Raw genomic sequence first — 17502 nt, 5'->3', positions numbered from 1 at the left:
TTTTCCTTGTTTCTGAGCGTTGGAGGCCTCACCTGTGGGCTACTGTGCTCCCTCACACACACACGATGCAATGTGAAACCTTCGCCTATTCATTGGAAAAGGAACGAGGAACTGTGCCACTAAACTGCCTGCAGTGCTGCAGGTGTGAATATCTGTGTCCCTGCAACCGTGATTAATAGCAATGAAATCTGGGACTTCTCCCAACACGAAGCAATCACAATAGCTCTGACAAAGTCAATCAATACGCTCTGTCAGTGCCAGGAAAACAATGTGATGAGAAAAAGTGTTCATGGGGCCAGGAGGCTGACAGGACCACTGATTTATCACAGATGTGCATTTTTGAGACAACGGGCGAACATGACTTCAACATTTGGGAGGAATTTTGCGCTATCATGTGGCCATTATAGGGCACACTCAAATGGTGAAAAGATCAGTCTGGATGTGCAAAACACACAGACACATACGTGCATGAGTGTGCCTGCACACACATATATACGCAGCTAGTTAGACCACAATCATGTACACAGATGCTCAGACACCTGTGCAAAAGCATCAACGTATGCACAATACTCAATAGATACTCATATTCATAGACAAAAAGTATTCAGACCCTGTACTTAAGTAAAAATAGCTATGCCATAATATAAAAGTACTCCAGTAAAAGTAATAGTCCTGCATTCTAAGTTTTACTTAGCCTGAGTAAAATACAGAGGTATAATCAGAAAAATGTATTAAAGTATTTAAATAAAGGTATACAAAGTTTCTTAAATTACCATATGTCTTATATTATTGGATTATCCACAGTATTAAATGTTGCTTATATTACCTTGTAAGCATCATTTAAATAGCCAATTTAGAGCCATTTTTAACTTTATGTATTGCTAGCTAGTTTAATCAATTGTGTACTGACTATTGCAGCCAAATGACTGAAGTGGAATAAAAAGTATAATATTTGTCTCTGAACTTTAGTGCAGTTGAAGTATGAAGTGTTATAAAATGGTAATACTCGGGTAAAGTACACCTATATAAAACTGTACATAAGGACAATGTACTTATATGTCCACCACTGCCCATAGATGCACAAAAACTCAAACAGTGCCAAATACAAGCAAATGCACATTACTCAGTTGGACTCACATCTCTAGTTGGAATTGTATCTTATTTACCAGACCCAAGTACGCACAGACACACACATGGCTGTTAAACTCTTCATGTTTACCTCAAGTGAACTAAGGGAGAAAATGCTTCACAATGTGGTAAACAGAACAGTTTGTGGGCACGTGGGCACATCAAGTTAATTGGATGTTATAAATGCTTGCAGTAACTGGTGGTTTACAGAGATGTTGGGTGAGGTTAAGATAAACTGGTGGAGGCACACCTATTAACACAATAGCCATTGACTGCACTAGTAGACGTCTAATTAGTAGAATTAGGCTTAAATTCCTTGTGTGAACATTTTATGGTAAAACATAGCTAACTGTCCTTTACCTCCCCTCTAACTTTCTTCTTTTTTTACATCTGAATCTTGGTTTTACAAACACTTCAAATTAAATTGTTATGGTGTTCAAACCAATTATGTTATTACGGCTTGTTATAATGCGATTACAGAGCTTGATCTTGGTGATTGTCTCTTTAAGAAGCAGTGAGAGTGTGAGGAGGTGGTGCGGTTTCACACCCCGGGGTGGGAAACACAGGCGGGGCCAGCAACCGCTGAGTGACAGCCTTTCAAAGGCTCTCCAACTCCGCAATACACCGAGAACCCGAAACGACCAATGAGGTTAGGACTTGACCCGCCCGTCAACTCACGACAGCCAATCGCGACGAGCTGTGGGAGGATCCTGGAATCGCTGTTGTGCATCCAACGTGGGACTACGCCGATCACCCAGAAAAAAAGGAAAAGTAACTCAAGAAAGGAAAAAACTCATGGTGGTGGTACATGGTCTGAAGGAGGGGGGGAGTCTATTTTGCTATTAATCGGATCGTCGAGATTTTGTGACCACAGACTGCACCTGATAAACTGTTGGTTGAGCTCTTCTGGAGAAGACTGAGTGTGTATTTCAAAGTTGGATTTACGCAGCTAACAGCGGCGAAGCGCTGGTGAGATTTGGACGATATACAGCGCTCGGCTTGAGAGACCAGCGCTGGAGGTTTTTTTGGCACTGCGGGTCTAAAACTTATTTGCTCAACTTCAACTTTGTGGTGGACATTTATTACCTCTCAGAATTCACTGTCTTGCCAAGTTTTTAACAGTTTTGCTGCTGTTCCGTCTATCAACGATTATTGTGAGAGTTCTTCGGACGCACTGTGTCCTTTAACAGTTTTTTTTTTCTTGCTTGTTGTTGCATGTTTTCAAACATGTCATCAAAAGTAGTGGTCCTTTCGAGAAAGTAGTGTTTAGCCTTTTATGGACACACTCCTGCAACTTAAATTTAAACCCAGGGCGACGTATAAATGTACTTATGCTGGTTAATCTATGAACCACCTTTGATTTTAGCCCGCGTCGGACACCAGAGGAGAAAGTTGGACTGCGAACTTGTGTCCTAAATGACTGTTACTGGGATGGAAAACGTTTTACTGCAACCCAGTTGTTTGTGTTAGCCTCTGCATTACAAGAAGACAATTAATGTGCTATAAAAGGCATTCAAGTCTTCCCGAAGCTCCATTAATATTCCAGTTTGTGGGTACGAGGAGAGAGCTCAGCGGCCGCGCTATTAAAACTGGATACAAAATGGCGGCGTCCCCGGGACGATTTGGATATGTTTCTCGTTGTGTTTTTTATTTAATTTTGTCGGTCGAACTGTTTATCAGTTATGGATTGAGTTCAGATGTGCCGTGTGCCCAGAACTGTACCTGCAACGGAGATTCAGTGGACTGTAGTAACCTGGAGCTGACAGCTACGCCTGTGGACCTTCCAGTCCGGACTGTTTCCTTGTAAGTAAAGCGCTTAGTTGCTGTAACCTATTTATTGACCAGCCCAAAACGGGATAACAATGTTTGTAAAGAAAGGTAAAGTGTATAATAGCAAAGAGACGTTAAACGTTTTGTCAAAGACACCAACAAAATCGCCACTAGGCAGTGGACCTCAGTTGACACGGTTTTCTCTCAAGGAATCCTGTCTGAGAAGATTTTTGTGATTTTGCTTTGAGTTGCATAATTGTCTATGAATTGTAGCAGGGAGAATGATACCAATTGTCAGAATAACAATCTTTATTCCTTCTCAACAACAGTAACTTAGAGTAAGTTAAGAGTAAAATTAAACCGTTGCTCCTCATTATGTTGGGGACCCCTTGTTACCTTATTAAAGTCCCCCGGAGGTCCCTGCACCCCACTCTGGAAACCAGTGGAACAACCCACCAGCAGCACTGTTTTAACAGTCGTTACCGTGTTGTAACTTGATTAGGATTGTTTATGCAATTCATGAATGAAGTATTCACCTTATCTTTAGCAAGAGGGCAACTCAGGTAAAAAAAAAAAAGTTTCCTAATTGAGCTTAACGTTAGGCCTAATTAATATTGTAGGACTTACTGTGTATTCCAACATTCTCTGATGTTGTTTTGCATTTGTGCTTATTTAATCAGGGATGATGACTTTTACTGACAGAGACTTAACAGGTCTAATGATAACTGCAAGAAGAGGCACATACAACATTTATGGAAGGGCACTCTGCTAGTGAACTTCAATTAGTAGCTGGTGAAATGCTTTGTTCTCGGGCTCATTGAGTTATTGTGAATAATAAAAAGAGCTTTGTATTTGCCTTCTAACTGTCCTGCCAGGTAGAAAAACAATTTTTAGGTTTAAATTGCCATATAAGACTTTTTTTTCTGTATTTATCTAATTCTAGTATCTTAAAAAAGTATCTTAATTTACATTTCCTCTCATTTAAAATGTATTTACTCTCAGTCCATTGGTTGATGAATTTTCATATCTTTCATAGTTTCTGGCACATGGATGCTTGACATGTGCATTCTAATTTGTGTATCTAAAAATGTAATCTGTTTTCTATGTAAATGAACAGTTCCTGCAGGGTGAGTAAACAAATAGACCTGAACATGTCACAACAAATAAACCTCTGCTTTATTCAGTGAGATTTGTGGCAGGTATTATCCTAATTCCTGTTGCTATATTGCTTGCTCATTGTCCATAGTTTACAAATTGGATTTCTTGTAAATTAAGCAAGACCGACAACAGTTGAGCCCCTGTCTGCCAGTTCATTTAGGAAATGAGCCAATTTGAGGCATTTTTATGGAACATCCTCCAATGTTTAGGGAACCTCAGCACTTCATCACGCTGAATGACACAATTTATTTACAGACAACACTACTCTCTGTCCTTCCAATCAACATTTTGGCTCTCACCGCATCATGTCCAGTGGCAATTGTGAGTCCTCAGTGACAATTAGGCGTCTTGTTACAGGATTTTCAGCATCTGTTTGTGTGTGTGAGTGTGTATGTGTGTTACTGGGAACATGGGGTTAAAGACCAAAGACTCCTCTGGCTCCCAGGTTCCTGTGTTAGGCAGTTTGTCTTCCCCTGGGAAGTGAGGAATGCAACTTTTAAAAAGTCCTCTAAAAACATGAATAACGGCACTTGTGCCCGGGTAGCCTCGTTGCCCTGAAGCACCATTTATCCAAGTTCAAGTGCAGTTGCTGTTTATCATGCATGTACGCAGACACACACTACTCCTCCTGTCCTCATGGACAATGCACAACTAACTGTGGAACAAGTGTCCCATCTGAAACAGCTGCCCTAAACCTTTTGGTTTGCATAACACCAGGGTACTTAGTGAGCTGTGTCTCTCTCTCCAAGTCTACTTCTATTATCTTAGCCAAACCTTATCTGTCAAGATTTAAGGACCCACAATCTTGTTTTCAAAGGGAATGGCTTTATGGCTTTGAATTATCGTTTAAAACACCTAGGTTGCATATTTCCACACCACTTTGAGATAGTCACATTGTGTTGGCAGGTAACTCAAAGGGAACCAGCTTTATTCCTCCGGGGTCTGTGAATGAGCCAGATTAGTGAATGATTACTGTAAACCCAAAGAGACAAGTATGAACAATTTCACTTGTGGCCGAATGTGATCCCATTATAAGGTACCTTGCAGCAAGTCCTGTCCACTTGAGTGGATGAAATTACTTTTTGTGTAGTGAGTTGAAAGTTGTTATATTAGTTTTGAGTGCTGCCTGTGCACAAGAATGTGCTGGCTGTGGGTGTATATTAGTCAATAGTATTGTTGCAAAAGACAAGTTGATATAGCAAGGGATATAATGTGCAACAATTACAGTTTTATCCCGTCAGTAGAGCTGACCGAGTGTCTATTTGCACAATGTCTTGGTTTTAGTGCGTTTGTCCGTCTCTACATTTTGGCATCTGAGCCAAGTGAAATCAGTGTGGAATCAACAGTCTCTGTTATGTTTACCCCAGGGAGGGAGCAGCAGCAGTAGTAGTGGTAGGGAGGGAGGACAGCGTTGGTGGGTGTCAATAAACACAAGTCACCCAGGCCACTTTGCCTCTCTGTCACTCCTACATAATGCAGATGAAAGTCTAAATAATCTGAAACACCTGTAGGATTTTGACTGTTACATAAATGTCTAAAGCATTTGTGACCGCAGTTGTTAACCAATAAGCAGCTCCTCAATTAGTTTTACATATATGAGTGCTTTCTACGACTACATGAAGACTTAAAAAGTACCTCTGTGTTCCGCTTTGTTATCTTTAGAATTAAGGTGGTTTCAAGCAGAGAGGCTAAGTCCAGCTTCAGATACATTTTCCATCCTTTTGTGTGGGTGAAGAGCCACTGCGCTGTCACGCAAATGTTGCAATTATCTTTATACAGGCTCGTAAAGTTAACCGGTATTACAGTAATGAAGACTGCAGTCGTAGCTCAGGACCTGCATTTATCCAGCATCTCATGGTGGGGAAAAAGGTCTTAAAGAGAGTCATCCTGTCTTCACCTGGATGTAGGAGAGTTGGAAGGCTGGTAGGAGTTTTGAGCTGGTGGCAAATGATAACAGACAGCAGTATGATCACACTTTGTGGAAGGCACATTTAATGGATGTACACTCTTATGAACAACCAAGGTGTTCTGACCAAACAGTATAATGTACAGTGTTGGATCAAACTCAGCTGGTAAAAACTTTTGGGAAATGAATTGTATAAATGTATTGCTAGTTTTTAGCTGTGCACAAGTAGCTTCTCATGCCCCCAAAGTGACACTGTCCTCCATATCTTTTCTTTTTGTCGTTTTTCCTGCATCAAATTTTTGACAACTGTATATATAAATGGAATGAAGTGGGTGTAGGAAGCTCTATAATGCCCTTTCGCCCCCTAGTCTCTGTTTGGACTGTTTTTAGTCATTTCTAGTCATTCAGTTAATCTGATATCGTTTGATGAATACAGGCCCAGAGGAGGTGGGTGATTGTGGGAGATGTGTTGCCTGCAGTTTATCCATCAGTAGCAGCCCGAGGTCCTCTGATGAACAAACACAGCCACAGCTCTAGGTGGAGAAAAAAAATCCATAATGCTTTCCAGTTGTCCAAATAATCACCCTTCAGGACCCTGATTTTAATGGTCCTCTGTGAGAAAGTGGCCTTGATGAGTATTCTAGAGAACAAACATGTTGGCACATCCTGGCAGAGCAGACTGGCCTAATAAGGAGAGATGGTTGTGGGGAAGATGTGTGATTGACTAAGTGTGGAACAAACCCTTAAAGAAGAAAAAAACAATAATTTACTACAGTGTATGTTGCTATGACCGCACTGTTCTTTTCACTTCTTTTAAACTTGTCTAGTCATGAATTTCCAAGCTGTATATTCTAAACACTCTCTTTGTCAAAGATATCTTTTGCTGTTTTACATCAGTGCCTGTAACATTTAACAAACTGACCACCAGTCTCAGATGTTTATCCATTGTTTCTGATTGATGAATAGCCTAACAACATTCAAATCAAGTTTACTCTCACACAGTCACATATTCCCTCTCAGGAGTGGTGCCTTATCTTATTTGCAGCCACAGTAATGTGTATAAAAGGCACTTTTGCCCACAGTGCCACCGGCATAATGGGATTTTGCAAGTAAATAAAAGCATGAGCATTACTAATTTTGGCTGCAATCGCTGTGGGTGGATAGAGATAAAGCAGATACATGGTCTCTGTTTGCCAGCCTCTGTCCGTCGTTTCTCATGTGAGATTGTAATTTTGATGGGTTTTTTTTTTCATTGTAGGATTACAGAAAGCTTTTATGGTGTTTGACTTTATTTATGTTTGTCAGAGTTGATTCCTTGTATCACCAACTTAAAGAACTCTGGTCTAAAGCAAGAAAAAAGCCAAAAGCTGAATGATCCCCTTTGTAACCCAGCATTTTCCAAGTGGTTTCCAAAGTGTCCTAATGTACTGGCCACAATGCTCGGTGTACACCAAACGTTCTGCTGCTACTCAACCCCAAGCCTTAGCCTTAAACCTCACAGTACAGCCTTATTGGTAAACACCACCCCCAATAGTTGGTTTTGGCTTCTGCCCTCAGGAAATGGGTTTGTGTTGGTGGTTTCCTGAAAGGGGCCGGGAGCTCAGCTGGCTGGTTGTGGACTGGTCGGCAGAGGGTGGGGTTGCAGATCACCTGGCCTGGGGGGAATATGAGGGGAGGTGGGGGTGGGGGGACATTTTCCGCCCACTGCATGGAAGTGTTTTGTCAATGTCACGGTCTGCCGCTGCTGCCTTCAAGCTGGTTCCACTAGTTGGTGAAAGTCCTGTCAGTGGTCAGAAACCTCAACCGCCGTCACACATGTTGTAACACACTGAAGAAACCCAGATGAAAATAAAAGTTAACACGACAGTCTGCTTGAATGTCACATATTGTCAGAAACAACTTTATTTTTAGGGAGTGTTTTGTCTTCATCTAACCTATTAATAAGCATGCAAAATAATTTGCCACAGTAACACTATCCCTGCCCTTGGTTTAGTGTTTCTACCATTGTTACTGTTAGTATGTTTGAGCTTTATATACTGTGAAGACTGACAGATGTAACTGCAGAAATGCTTCTTACTCTTGCTTGATCAGATGAACCTTTGGGCACATGGAAAGAGACGCAGCAGCAGCAGCACTCAGCAGGGTTTAGCCCCTTGTGGTTTCAAGGGCATTTCTCTCTACGCAGCCCTCTAATCTTGTGGTATTGGGAGTGATTATACCAAGTTTGTTTATTGTCATAGTTTCCCTGACTCACATGTCCTCTGGCAGATATTTTAAAGTCACAACTCGAGCGTTTGGAAGGGTTTAGGATGATATTATCATTGGCACTGATTTTTATCAGCTGCTCTTCACTTTTTCCTCCCTTATCAGGCTGTTTGGTGTCAGACGGTAAAAGTACAGAGCGTTGCTATGTGGAAATTTAAAGCAGCAATCTATTTCTTTTATTGTAAATGATCCTCTTTTAACCAATTACGATGATTCGCGCAGAACATAAGCTGTTATGAGGAATTAGGAAGGAACAGCTAAGGTTTAGCCCCCGACTCTAATAACAACAGATAAAGGCTGACATTAACATGAAGATACGGAATGAGCTCATGGCCTTGCACTGGCTTTGATGACAATCAAACAGCTGCTGCCACAAGTCATTCTACAGGAATCCAGTCAGTAGAATAGATGGCCCTTTTGTGAAGACACTTGAGGGCGCCAAGTTTTTTTCCCCTTTCCCTCTCCCCCGAAGTCGGTGTCTACAAAGTGGGTTTGATCGATGAATCATCTGTGAATTCTCTACATCTGGTAAGAGTTTGGAAATCTGGAGAAGATGTTAGAAAAAAAGCGTGACTTGGACAGAAAGCTGGAGGTACTGTGCAAGTGAAGCAGCTTCTCCCCAGAAAACAAGCAGTCCTTTGAGAAGTGAGTGGAGCTGTGACTGCTTAGTTGGGCCAAACATTTTTTTTTGTCAAACCTCTGTACTTTCTGATACTGTAGAGACCAAAGGAGCATCAGAGCTCCACTGTCTAGACAGACACACATTCACATGGACTTAGATTGAGAAGATAGCATGGTCCACTATTTAGACACTTTTCTTTCTCCACTGGCTACAGTAATTATTGCAGAATGTTGCTCTCCTAGCATAATAAACAATAAGTAGGAAAAAAAGGACTAACAATTTGTCTTTTTGTTCACTTTGAAGTTGAGAGCATAAGGTCAGCCGTCTGCACAGTACTAAAACAATAGCCCCACTGAAGAAACACCGTATTTATGTTATTCTTTCAGATTAATTGGGGACACTCATTTCCTTTTACTCATAATGAAATAGTCTGGCGCCATTTGTAAGAAATTACAATGTTATCACACTAGAATCCAGTATTTAATGCAGGAGCATGTGTATGTATGTGTGTGTGTGTGTGTGTGTGGACAATGTGTGCACATGCAGCGTGGACATCTTGAGTGTTTTGGGGGTTCTCATCTGGAGTGTCCAGGCTGGCGTCGTTAGGCCTGGCCATGGGTTCATGCAGTGCCTCGGGCAAGCGCAGACCTTTTTCCCAACCTTCTCCCTGTTTGTTTGGAGTGCCCGGCTCCATCTCCTGCTTTCAGCCCCGAAACCAGCAGCGCGGAGATCGGCAGTGCACATGGCCCCAAGATGTGGCCCGCCTTCCTGCCACGGAAAACTTCAGAAACTGAGTCACGCTCCTAGCCTGACTGATTTCAAAAGCCGGAGCAACTCCTTTGTTGAGTTGTGTGTGTGTGTGTGTGTGTGTGTGTGTGTGTGGGGGCGGTGGGAATCTGCAATGCAAATGGTGAAATATGCTGACCCCATCAGTGCTACTTTTTCTCTGATGTTGCACCTAAGTTCTCCTCACCCTCTCAAGACGTTACACCTACTGTTCTAACTCAGGTTTTAGCATATCCCATTCATCATTATTATAGCAAATCTTGTACGTCGGCTTATGCTTTTAACCTTGTCAAAGTTGATAAGATACTGGCTTTTTTTTCTCTGCCGGTCTCCTTCCTCTGTTTGACTGGTGTGTAAAATGGTGGCCTGGAGCTGGTGTTAGCTTTGTGTACACTCTCACTGCAGTTGGCTGGCTATAAACCGGCCCTTAATGACGGGAAGACTGGTGTGTGTATGTGTGCGTCTGGCTCTCTGACACGCAGGTTATTATTTGACTAGTTTTATGATGCTTTGAAATCGACCACATTAAAGGGCCTTTGTCTCCCAGCTGGACTACAGAAGGCTCATCACTGACATCACTTCACACTTACAACGAGCAAAGTTCACGCCGCATTTATCTATGATAGAAATGGGAAAGATAATGATGATGTATTTCTGTGTGTGTAAGTCCCTGCTCTATTCCTCCCTCCCCATATCTCCCCTCTCCCACACACAGACTGCGCACTGACTTACAAGCATAGTGTCATACGCTATAACATCACTGTTGTACTCCCAGCTTTCCTCTACTCCCACAGCACCCATAACACAGCTATTTTTTAAAGCCTTTTAATGAGTTTTATATGTCAAATCAGCTACATGGTCCAGCAATGACGGTCTACTGCAGGCGCTGAGCCCTACTTTTTTTTTTTTTTTCCTAAGACCTCTTGCGTAGTCAGGCGGCCTATTATGAATTTATCACTTTGTTTTGTGAAGATATCTTTGCTAGGCAGGCCAAGATTGAAGTTAATGTTTCATATTGCCCATGTATCCTTCCTGCAATTGGCTGACTTCGGGGGGAGTTCAGACCAATATAAGCTCTGTGTGAAAAAACGCAGCCCTCCCGCTCATTTGAATTGGGGCAGTTGTAAAATCCCGTCTGTGAGTTTTACAAAGTGTTTTGGCTTCCGATAAATCTGTAAATGAATTAATCTGTAACTTCAACTTGACTTCCTGGTTCGTGTTTCATTGTCTCACCGGTACTTCAAACAACATGCCTCCACCACCGCCAACACCACCACCGCCACCACAGCCCCTCGTACAGTTTTAACGCAGGGCAGTTTTCAGTCTGAACGCGGTCTCAGGATAAATCGAGAAGCTTCTCTCTCCTCAGTGTTTGTGGTTATTGTTTGTAATGTGCGGGGAGGTGTTCGGGTTGTGGTGGCTGGGTGGGGTTGGAAGTGGAAGTCTAACTACATCTCTTCATCCCAGACCAGCCCTCACTCCAGCTGCCCTCTCGTTCCGTGTCTCTCCAGTCCTGCTGACAGAAAAGAGGTTATGCTGACCGATGTGTTCGCTGATTGGCAGCAGTTTGCTAGAACACAGTCAAATGTCGACTGGTGCAGTTTAGAACAGATGGTTAGTGTTACGTGTTTTTATACTTGTTTATTTTTTATATTTATTTTTAATTTGAATATGTTTACAGTTGAAAGAGGAACCATGTTGAATGGAGTCATAGAATTGTATTAGAATTGTGAAATAAATGTATCGTTTTTTTTTTTATTGTTTTTTTTAGAACATTTATGAAGCAATTTAAATGACATTTAAATGATGCCTGAAAAACAACTGTTAGTGAAAGGGTGGTAACAGGATTATTAGATATGCTATTTGATAATCCTGTTTATTTATTGCCCTTTTAAAAGATTTAATGAATGTACAAACTGCCCACCTGGCTGCAGCGCACCAGTCAGAACAGCTTGAATTCAGTGGGAAAATTGGTGTTTGGCTCAACATGCGGCCTTAAATTATCACACACTTTTCTTTGGTTAAGTACTTGGCTAAGAGTGCTTTTGATTTTGCTCCCGCTGACTAATGTCAAACAGCCCTGCCCATTTGTATAAACTATTTGTACCATACAACGGAATGCAATGTTTGAGGCACTAAAGAACCAAATCACTTTGTAGTGTTTGCCATGTTTAATCACAGCGTCTGTTCCTGTCTCAACCATACATCCTTTTCTGCCTGGTTGGATTATATGAGGTACATTTATGGAAGACGTGTTGTGCCATCGCTGGTTTGTTCTCTGCACGTAGCGACGTGTTGGACGGGTTCTTTCGGAAGGTTCTCATTCTTCTCAGCAGGCTTGTTTCTGCTGGGTTTTCTTTTCTGTGAAACAGTCAGAAACTCTAATGACTTCTAGGCCTCTGATCCCAACTCGGCAAATTCCTCTAGAAACGGCATGATTGTAAGGTCACTTTCTGGAAAGCATTAACCACACTTAGCGCTGGAGTCCACCCCCCCCCTCCCCCATCCACATGAGAATCGGGGGAAGGAAGCGGGTGAGGAGGGAGGGAAACCAGCGTTATCACCATGGCCTCATACAGTAGGTGTTAAAACGCTGTGAAACTTATCTGATAGGCAAGAAAATAAATCTGACTGAATGAAGTGGAGTTGTGTAAACACTATAGGTGACTGAGAAAGAGGCACATGCATGCTTGCGTACACACACACAAAGGACCAGTTTTGTTTGTTGCTGTGGCCTTTAGCACCAGTACGGCAGGTTTGGCTCTCAAACGTGATTTACTTTTTTTCTTAGTCATCCCTTTGTTCTGTTTTGTCCTGTTCTTTATTTTAAGCTTTGAGTTTCATGCCTGTGAATACTGTATGAGCATAACCAGCCTCCCCCACCTTTACATGCTAAAAAAAAGTTCTTTGGAGGTGATATTCCTGCATAAATCTTAATTTGCTTGTTAAGCAAGGTTCACTAGTAGAATTCCTTGATCTGTTAGGCGCCAAATGCAGGTTGTGTAGAAACTTCTGATTGCTCTTTTAGATGACAGTGCTCTCCCAAGTTCATCCTGTTTGTGCTGTGTGTGTGTGTGTGTGTGTGTGTGTTGGCTGAATATACATACCTCCGGGCAGAGGTGGCCCATAGGAAAGCTGTGTCATTTTTCACTTAGCTTCACCATAACGAGGTAATTGCCTCCTGTTGCAGGGGACGACAATTTAGTGATCTGGGCCACAATGGGAGGTGCCCCAGTAAATGATCATTACATAGACACACATGCACACCTCCCTGTCAAGCCTGTGCCTGGAGGGCAGACACATGCTCTGCTATTATCTCGTCACACACACACACACACACAGATACACACACACAGGGAGAAAGAACAGGGGAGGGAAACTGTCATTATCTGCAATCAAGCACAGAAGACAAGAAAGGGAAATCTGTCAAGTGAGACGGAGATTGAGATTGATAGGCATAAATAGTATTAAGAAGTGGAGCGTGTATGATGTGGTACTGACCCAGCCTCCTCGCATTAGCTTTCTTATCCATTCCAATATCCAATATCCATTCCTACTTTCTCTATAATGAGGAATCAGTGACATGAAATCGCAGCTCTTGTTGTATTACATGACTTAAAATTTAATGCTAACCGTATCTAGCCACAGAGTTCAGCCCCCCCCCCAACCCCCTTTTTTCCCCCCCCAAAGGGGTCTTCCAAGGCCACTATGGGATGAGAGGATGAGGAATGTGTTGCATCAGGTAAAAGTGTCCCCAGTCTCTGGGAACAAGCAGCCATCTCTCTGCAGGCCTGTGAAACATTCCTGGGCCGTCTCTCACGTCTGGACAGAGGGATGGAGGGGCGGGAGGCAGGCGGCTCTGAGCTGTGGGCTCCCTTTGTCTTGCCTAGCCTAACCCCACCACACAAACACAAACAGCGCTCTCACTGCAGCCTCCTCTCTGCCAACAGGCTGCGCGCCAGCCAGGCAGGCAGGAGGTGTGTGTGCGTGTGTGTGTGTGTGTGTGTATGTGTGTGTGTATGAGAGAGACAGAGATAGCACTTGTTTATGCATGAAAATAAATTTGTTTCATATGTCGTGGGAAGCTCAATCTGAAATGCAGATGTGTGTTAGGTGCGCACGCATACCCCCTCCTCACTCACTCGCTCTCTGACGGAGGTAATGCTATATCACTGGACAAATCACTCTCTAATAAGCCTCTGTACAAGTCAAGTGCCAGCTATTAAATACACTGTTAGCCTAAAGTGCAAATTGACTGCTGCAGATGAATGGCCTGTGGGTTATGTTGGAAAGTGAGCCAGGAGCGTGAGACACTCTGTATCAATAGTATTGATCTGGCCCCCCTTGAAGGCCAGCTGAATGGATGTACTGCAGTGTTTTCAGGCATACTTAATGTGGATGGATGAGGCTGTTTGTCAAATGGGAGAAATAATTGTTGATATCGATTAAAATCTGAAAAACTGAAAAATGCCCATGACAAGTATAATAAAAGTAATGAAAAATATTGTTGTGCTGCTGATGTGTTTTACAGTTAATTGTTCTTCCCTGATTGCTATTAAGAATAAAAGGAAAGTTAACTACCTCTTATATTAACATCTTCCTTTCTTTTTTTCAGAAATTTTGGCCACAACAAGCTGACCGCCATCAATGTAGAATCCTTCGCCAACCTTCCCAACTTACGAGAGCTGTAAGTATTCACCCACAGGAAACACACACCTGAATATTTAGAGCACATGCACACATGCAGGGAAAACTGTTGTGAAATCATGTGTGTCACTTTACACCAGACATTTAGCTAGGATGTGTGTATCTTTGTCTGTTGACTGGACTTAGTGTAGTACTACATCGATTGGAAATGTAAAATGAGAAAATTGGAAGCAAAACTATGAATGCTTTCTAATGTACAGCCCTCAGGATTTGTTTTGTCCCATGTTTGCGCTCCAAGTGCTGTCAAAAACACATGTGACCTACACAATTCTGTGCCCGAACGCATCGTACACAGACACAGAAATAGGAATGAAGCCGCTGCTGCTCGGCTTAAGTGCTGCTTTCGCTAAGCAGCCTGTGTAGACATTGTGTAATGTCCATGGTTGCCACTCTACTTCCTAGCAGCATCCTTGTATGTGTTGCCTTGAACTAAGTTCAATTGAGAATAAAGTGGTGGTTTTCTATATTAAGCCTCCCCTCCACCACCTGATACTGTGGCCAACGCTGGCCTTGTAAATATTTTATATGGTGAGGAGAGGACTTGGCTCTGTGTCACTCAGCACCAGTACACAAGACACATACACACTCATACACAAGCTAACCGGTGATACACACACTGGTGACATCTTTGGCAGGCCGGTCAGTCAGTCATACGCTCCTTGACATCTGTTTTACTCTCATGTTATTTTTGGTTTTTAAAAGGATGACTTGCTACTTGCTGTGTGGCAGACGTGACAAGTAGTGTTTTAAATCTTTTGATTTACACACGGTTAGATTGAACTTAGCCTCGTGATTGAGCATGTGGGATATTCCCAACAACACTGTGACATCTCAACTAGCATGTACAATTTGTGTAGAAACAACAAGAACATTGAGTGTGGCTTTAGTCTGATACAGTCTCCGTTTAAACATCAACTGCATTCAGACACCTTTGCATTTCATTGTGTGGATATTTGGGGATTCAAAATAAGGATTTGTGTTTTTGTTTAATTTCACCAGTAAGACTACAAATTCTGCTCCTGATTTTCCCACTTTAGAAATGTCTGGTCTACGTGGAGAAAAAAATGTCTTTGTGAAGTCCTCTAACCTTATAACACAACATCCATGTGCATTTTTTTGTTTTCCTCCATAAACAGTTTTGTTCTCTAACCTACCACTGTGTGTGTTTGTCACTTTCAGGCGGCTGGACCACAATGAGCTGACCTCCATACCAGATTTAGGACAGGCTGCTTCCAAGATTGTATCGCTCTACCTGTGAGTACCGCCCCACTTACTGCTTAACATGGTACCAGAATTATCTGGCTCTCTGTTACTGTATTCTTAGGTCAGTGGCCTCTTTGAAATGCTCTTGAAATAGTCTCTTGACATCTGTCGAGGATGCAAATGCTTTTACATGTCAGAGGTAATACTGCATTAGTATGTATAAACGTAAGGTATGAATGTGACTTGATTACATAAAACTAGAACAAAAATCTTTCCACTTGAGCTCTGTTGGCATCAATATGGAGTTCTGTCTGGAGCCATTAGTATGTGGTCAAGTAACTGACTAGTCGTATTAGCTGGCCATGTGGTCTTGTCTACAGTTAGCAGTGCTGGCTGCTTGGAGTGTCAGCTCGTATATAGTTCCAACTTGGTTGCTCCCAGTTGTGAAACTGTGCCTTTAGGGGCTGCCTGCATTGGCATCTCACTGGAGATTTACTGCCCTATTTGGGAAAGGCGTGTGTGCGCTTGTGTATGTCACAAACCTGAGCTCGGTAGTCCATCAACAGCCTTAATTTTTACTCTGTTGAAGGAAAATCATGATGAGAGTTTGTTAACTTGATTCAAGCTGCAGTTTGGAAGACAGTAAATGCAAAGTTTCAGGGAAATATTATGATTATGGTAATACATGTGCAGTTCATATTACTGTTATTGGTTGGAAGTTAAATTTCAGAAAATAAACTAATAATAGTTGTGGTAGTGGTACTTAAAGAAATGGCAAACACCGTACTTACATGAGCCAGAGCTCATTATCCATTCAACACTTTTATTTAAGTCTTTAATCTTATCTCTATACCAACAATTTTGTGTGTTACTATGATGCTCAAGAATGTTGAAAGGAATGCAAGCCACAAAAAAACAGAGAGGCTTTCCAAGGTTAGACCAAAATATAGTCTCTGAGATAAAAATCAAAATGTCGAAGCTGATATGAGAGCTTGTTACACTTCTTATAGCAAGATAATTCACAGTTGTTCTTAGTATGTTTTAGATTCTACACACACACACACACACACACACAAAGGCATATGTACAATCCTGATAGTTTTCCAGCTGTATCATCTGTTGGGTGGACTGTTGTTTTCCAGCGTGCCATAGTTTTTTTCCCCTGGTGTGACTGGGGAACATTCTTACATCTCAATCATCCTGAAACAAGAAAGTCTGACCCCCCTCAGCTAGTCTAGCGCTAACCATTAGCTTCACTCTGTGTATTTTCTTTCACACCTTGCTAGCATGCCTGCTGATTGCCTGGTAGTAAAGTATGCAGCTGCTGGTTCCTGTAACACTGGTCATCGTCATATCATTTTCAGTGGTGAGCTTTGTGGGAGTCATACCTTCGCCTCTCCCTGTATGTCATCTGCCTGCTTCTCAGAATTGATCATTACGCAGTTATGTGGTCAGAATACTTCTGCTACAGTTAGTAAGGGGGAGTTCTAGGATTTATGAAACAACTCTGACATTTATCTGTTATAAGTTTCCAAAACATTTGAGCTATTAAAGTTGTTCATTTGAAATTATTATCTGTAGGGTCCAGCACAAACTCCTTTTTAATTTTTATACATAATAGATTGGAGCAGAAGTTCACCTTTACTTGCTCAAACTGTGTGAGTCGCAGCCCCTCCAAATGATCGGGGTGTCTTTTTTTGGCCTTACTCGAAGCCTGTTGCTAGGGGAAGGCCTCTAGGCCTGATGGGAGTGGAGGCTAGAGGGAGGGTCGGATATTTACAAAGCCACACAGCTGAAGCGAAGGCCTGCTGAAGCACTTGCAGCTGCAGCTGTCAGTCACATGGCTTACAGTAAAATGGGTAACAGTGGGCAGGGGAGGAAGGATGAGAAAGCAGGGAGGGAGGGAGGGATAGGGGATGTGAAATAGCGTCAGATCAGGGTGACATCACAACGTGTC

General features: G+C 42.3%; 1 protein-coding gene across 1 annotated transcript in view; it reads left to right on the top strand.

Annotated features, from left to right (window-relative positions):
- The first annotated feature begins 1866 nt into the window (after positions 1–1866).
- Positions 1867–17502, top strand: part of lrig1 (leucine-rich repeats and immunoglobulin-like domains 1) — a 36706-nt gene continuing 21070 nt past the window's right edge. Inside the window, exons 1-3 of the mRNA XM_067588048.1 lie at positions 1867–2931; positions 14251–14322; positions 15522–15596. Of these exons, the coding sequence (XP_067444149.1) occupies positions 2624–2931; positions 14251–14322; positions 15522–15596 (455 nt within the window). The 5' untranslated portion in view covers positions 1867–2623. The remainder of the gene's footprint in view (positions 2932–14250; positions 14323–15521; positions 15597–17502) is intronic.

The sequence above is a fragment of the Thunnus thynnus genome, chromosome 4 (assembly GCF_963924715.1).
Source record: "Thunnus thynnus chromosome 4, fThuThy2.1, whole genome shotgun sequence".
Lineage (NCBI taxonomy): Eukaryota > Metazoa > Chordata > Actinopteri > Scombriformes > Scombridae > Thunnus > Thunnus thynnus.
This window is presented reverse-complemented; position numbering and strand designations above follow the sequence as displayed.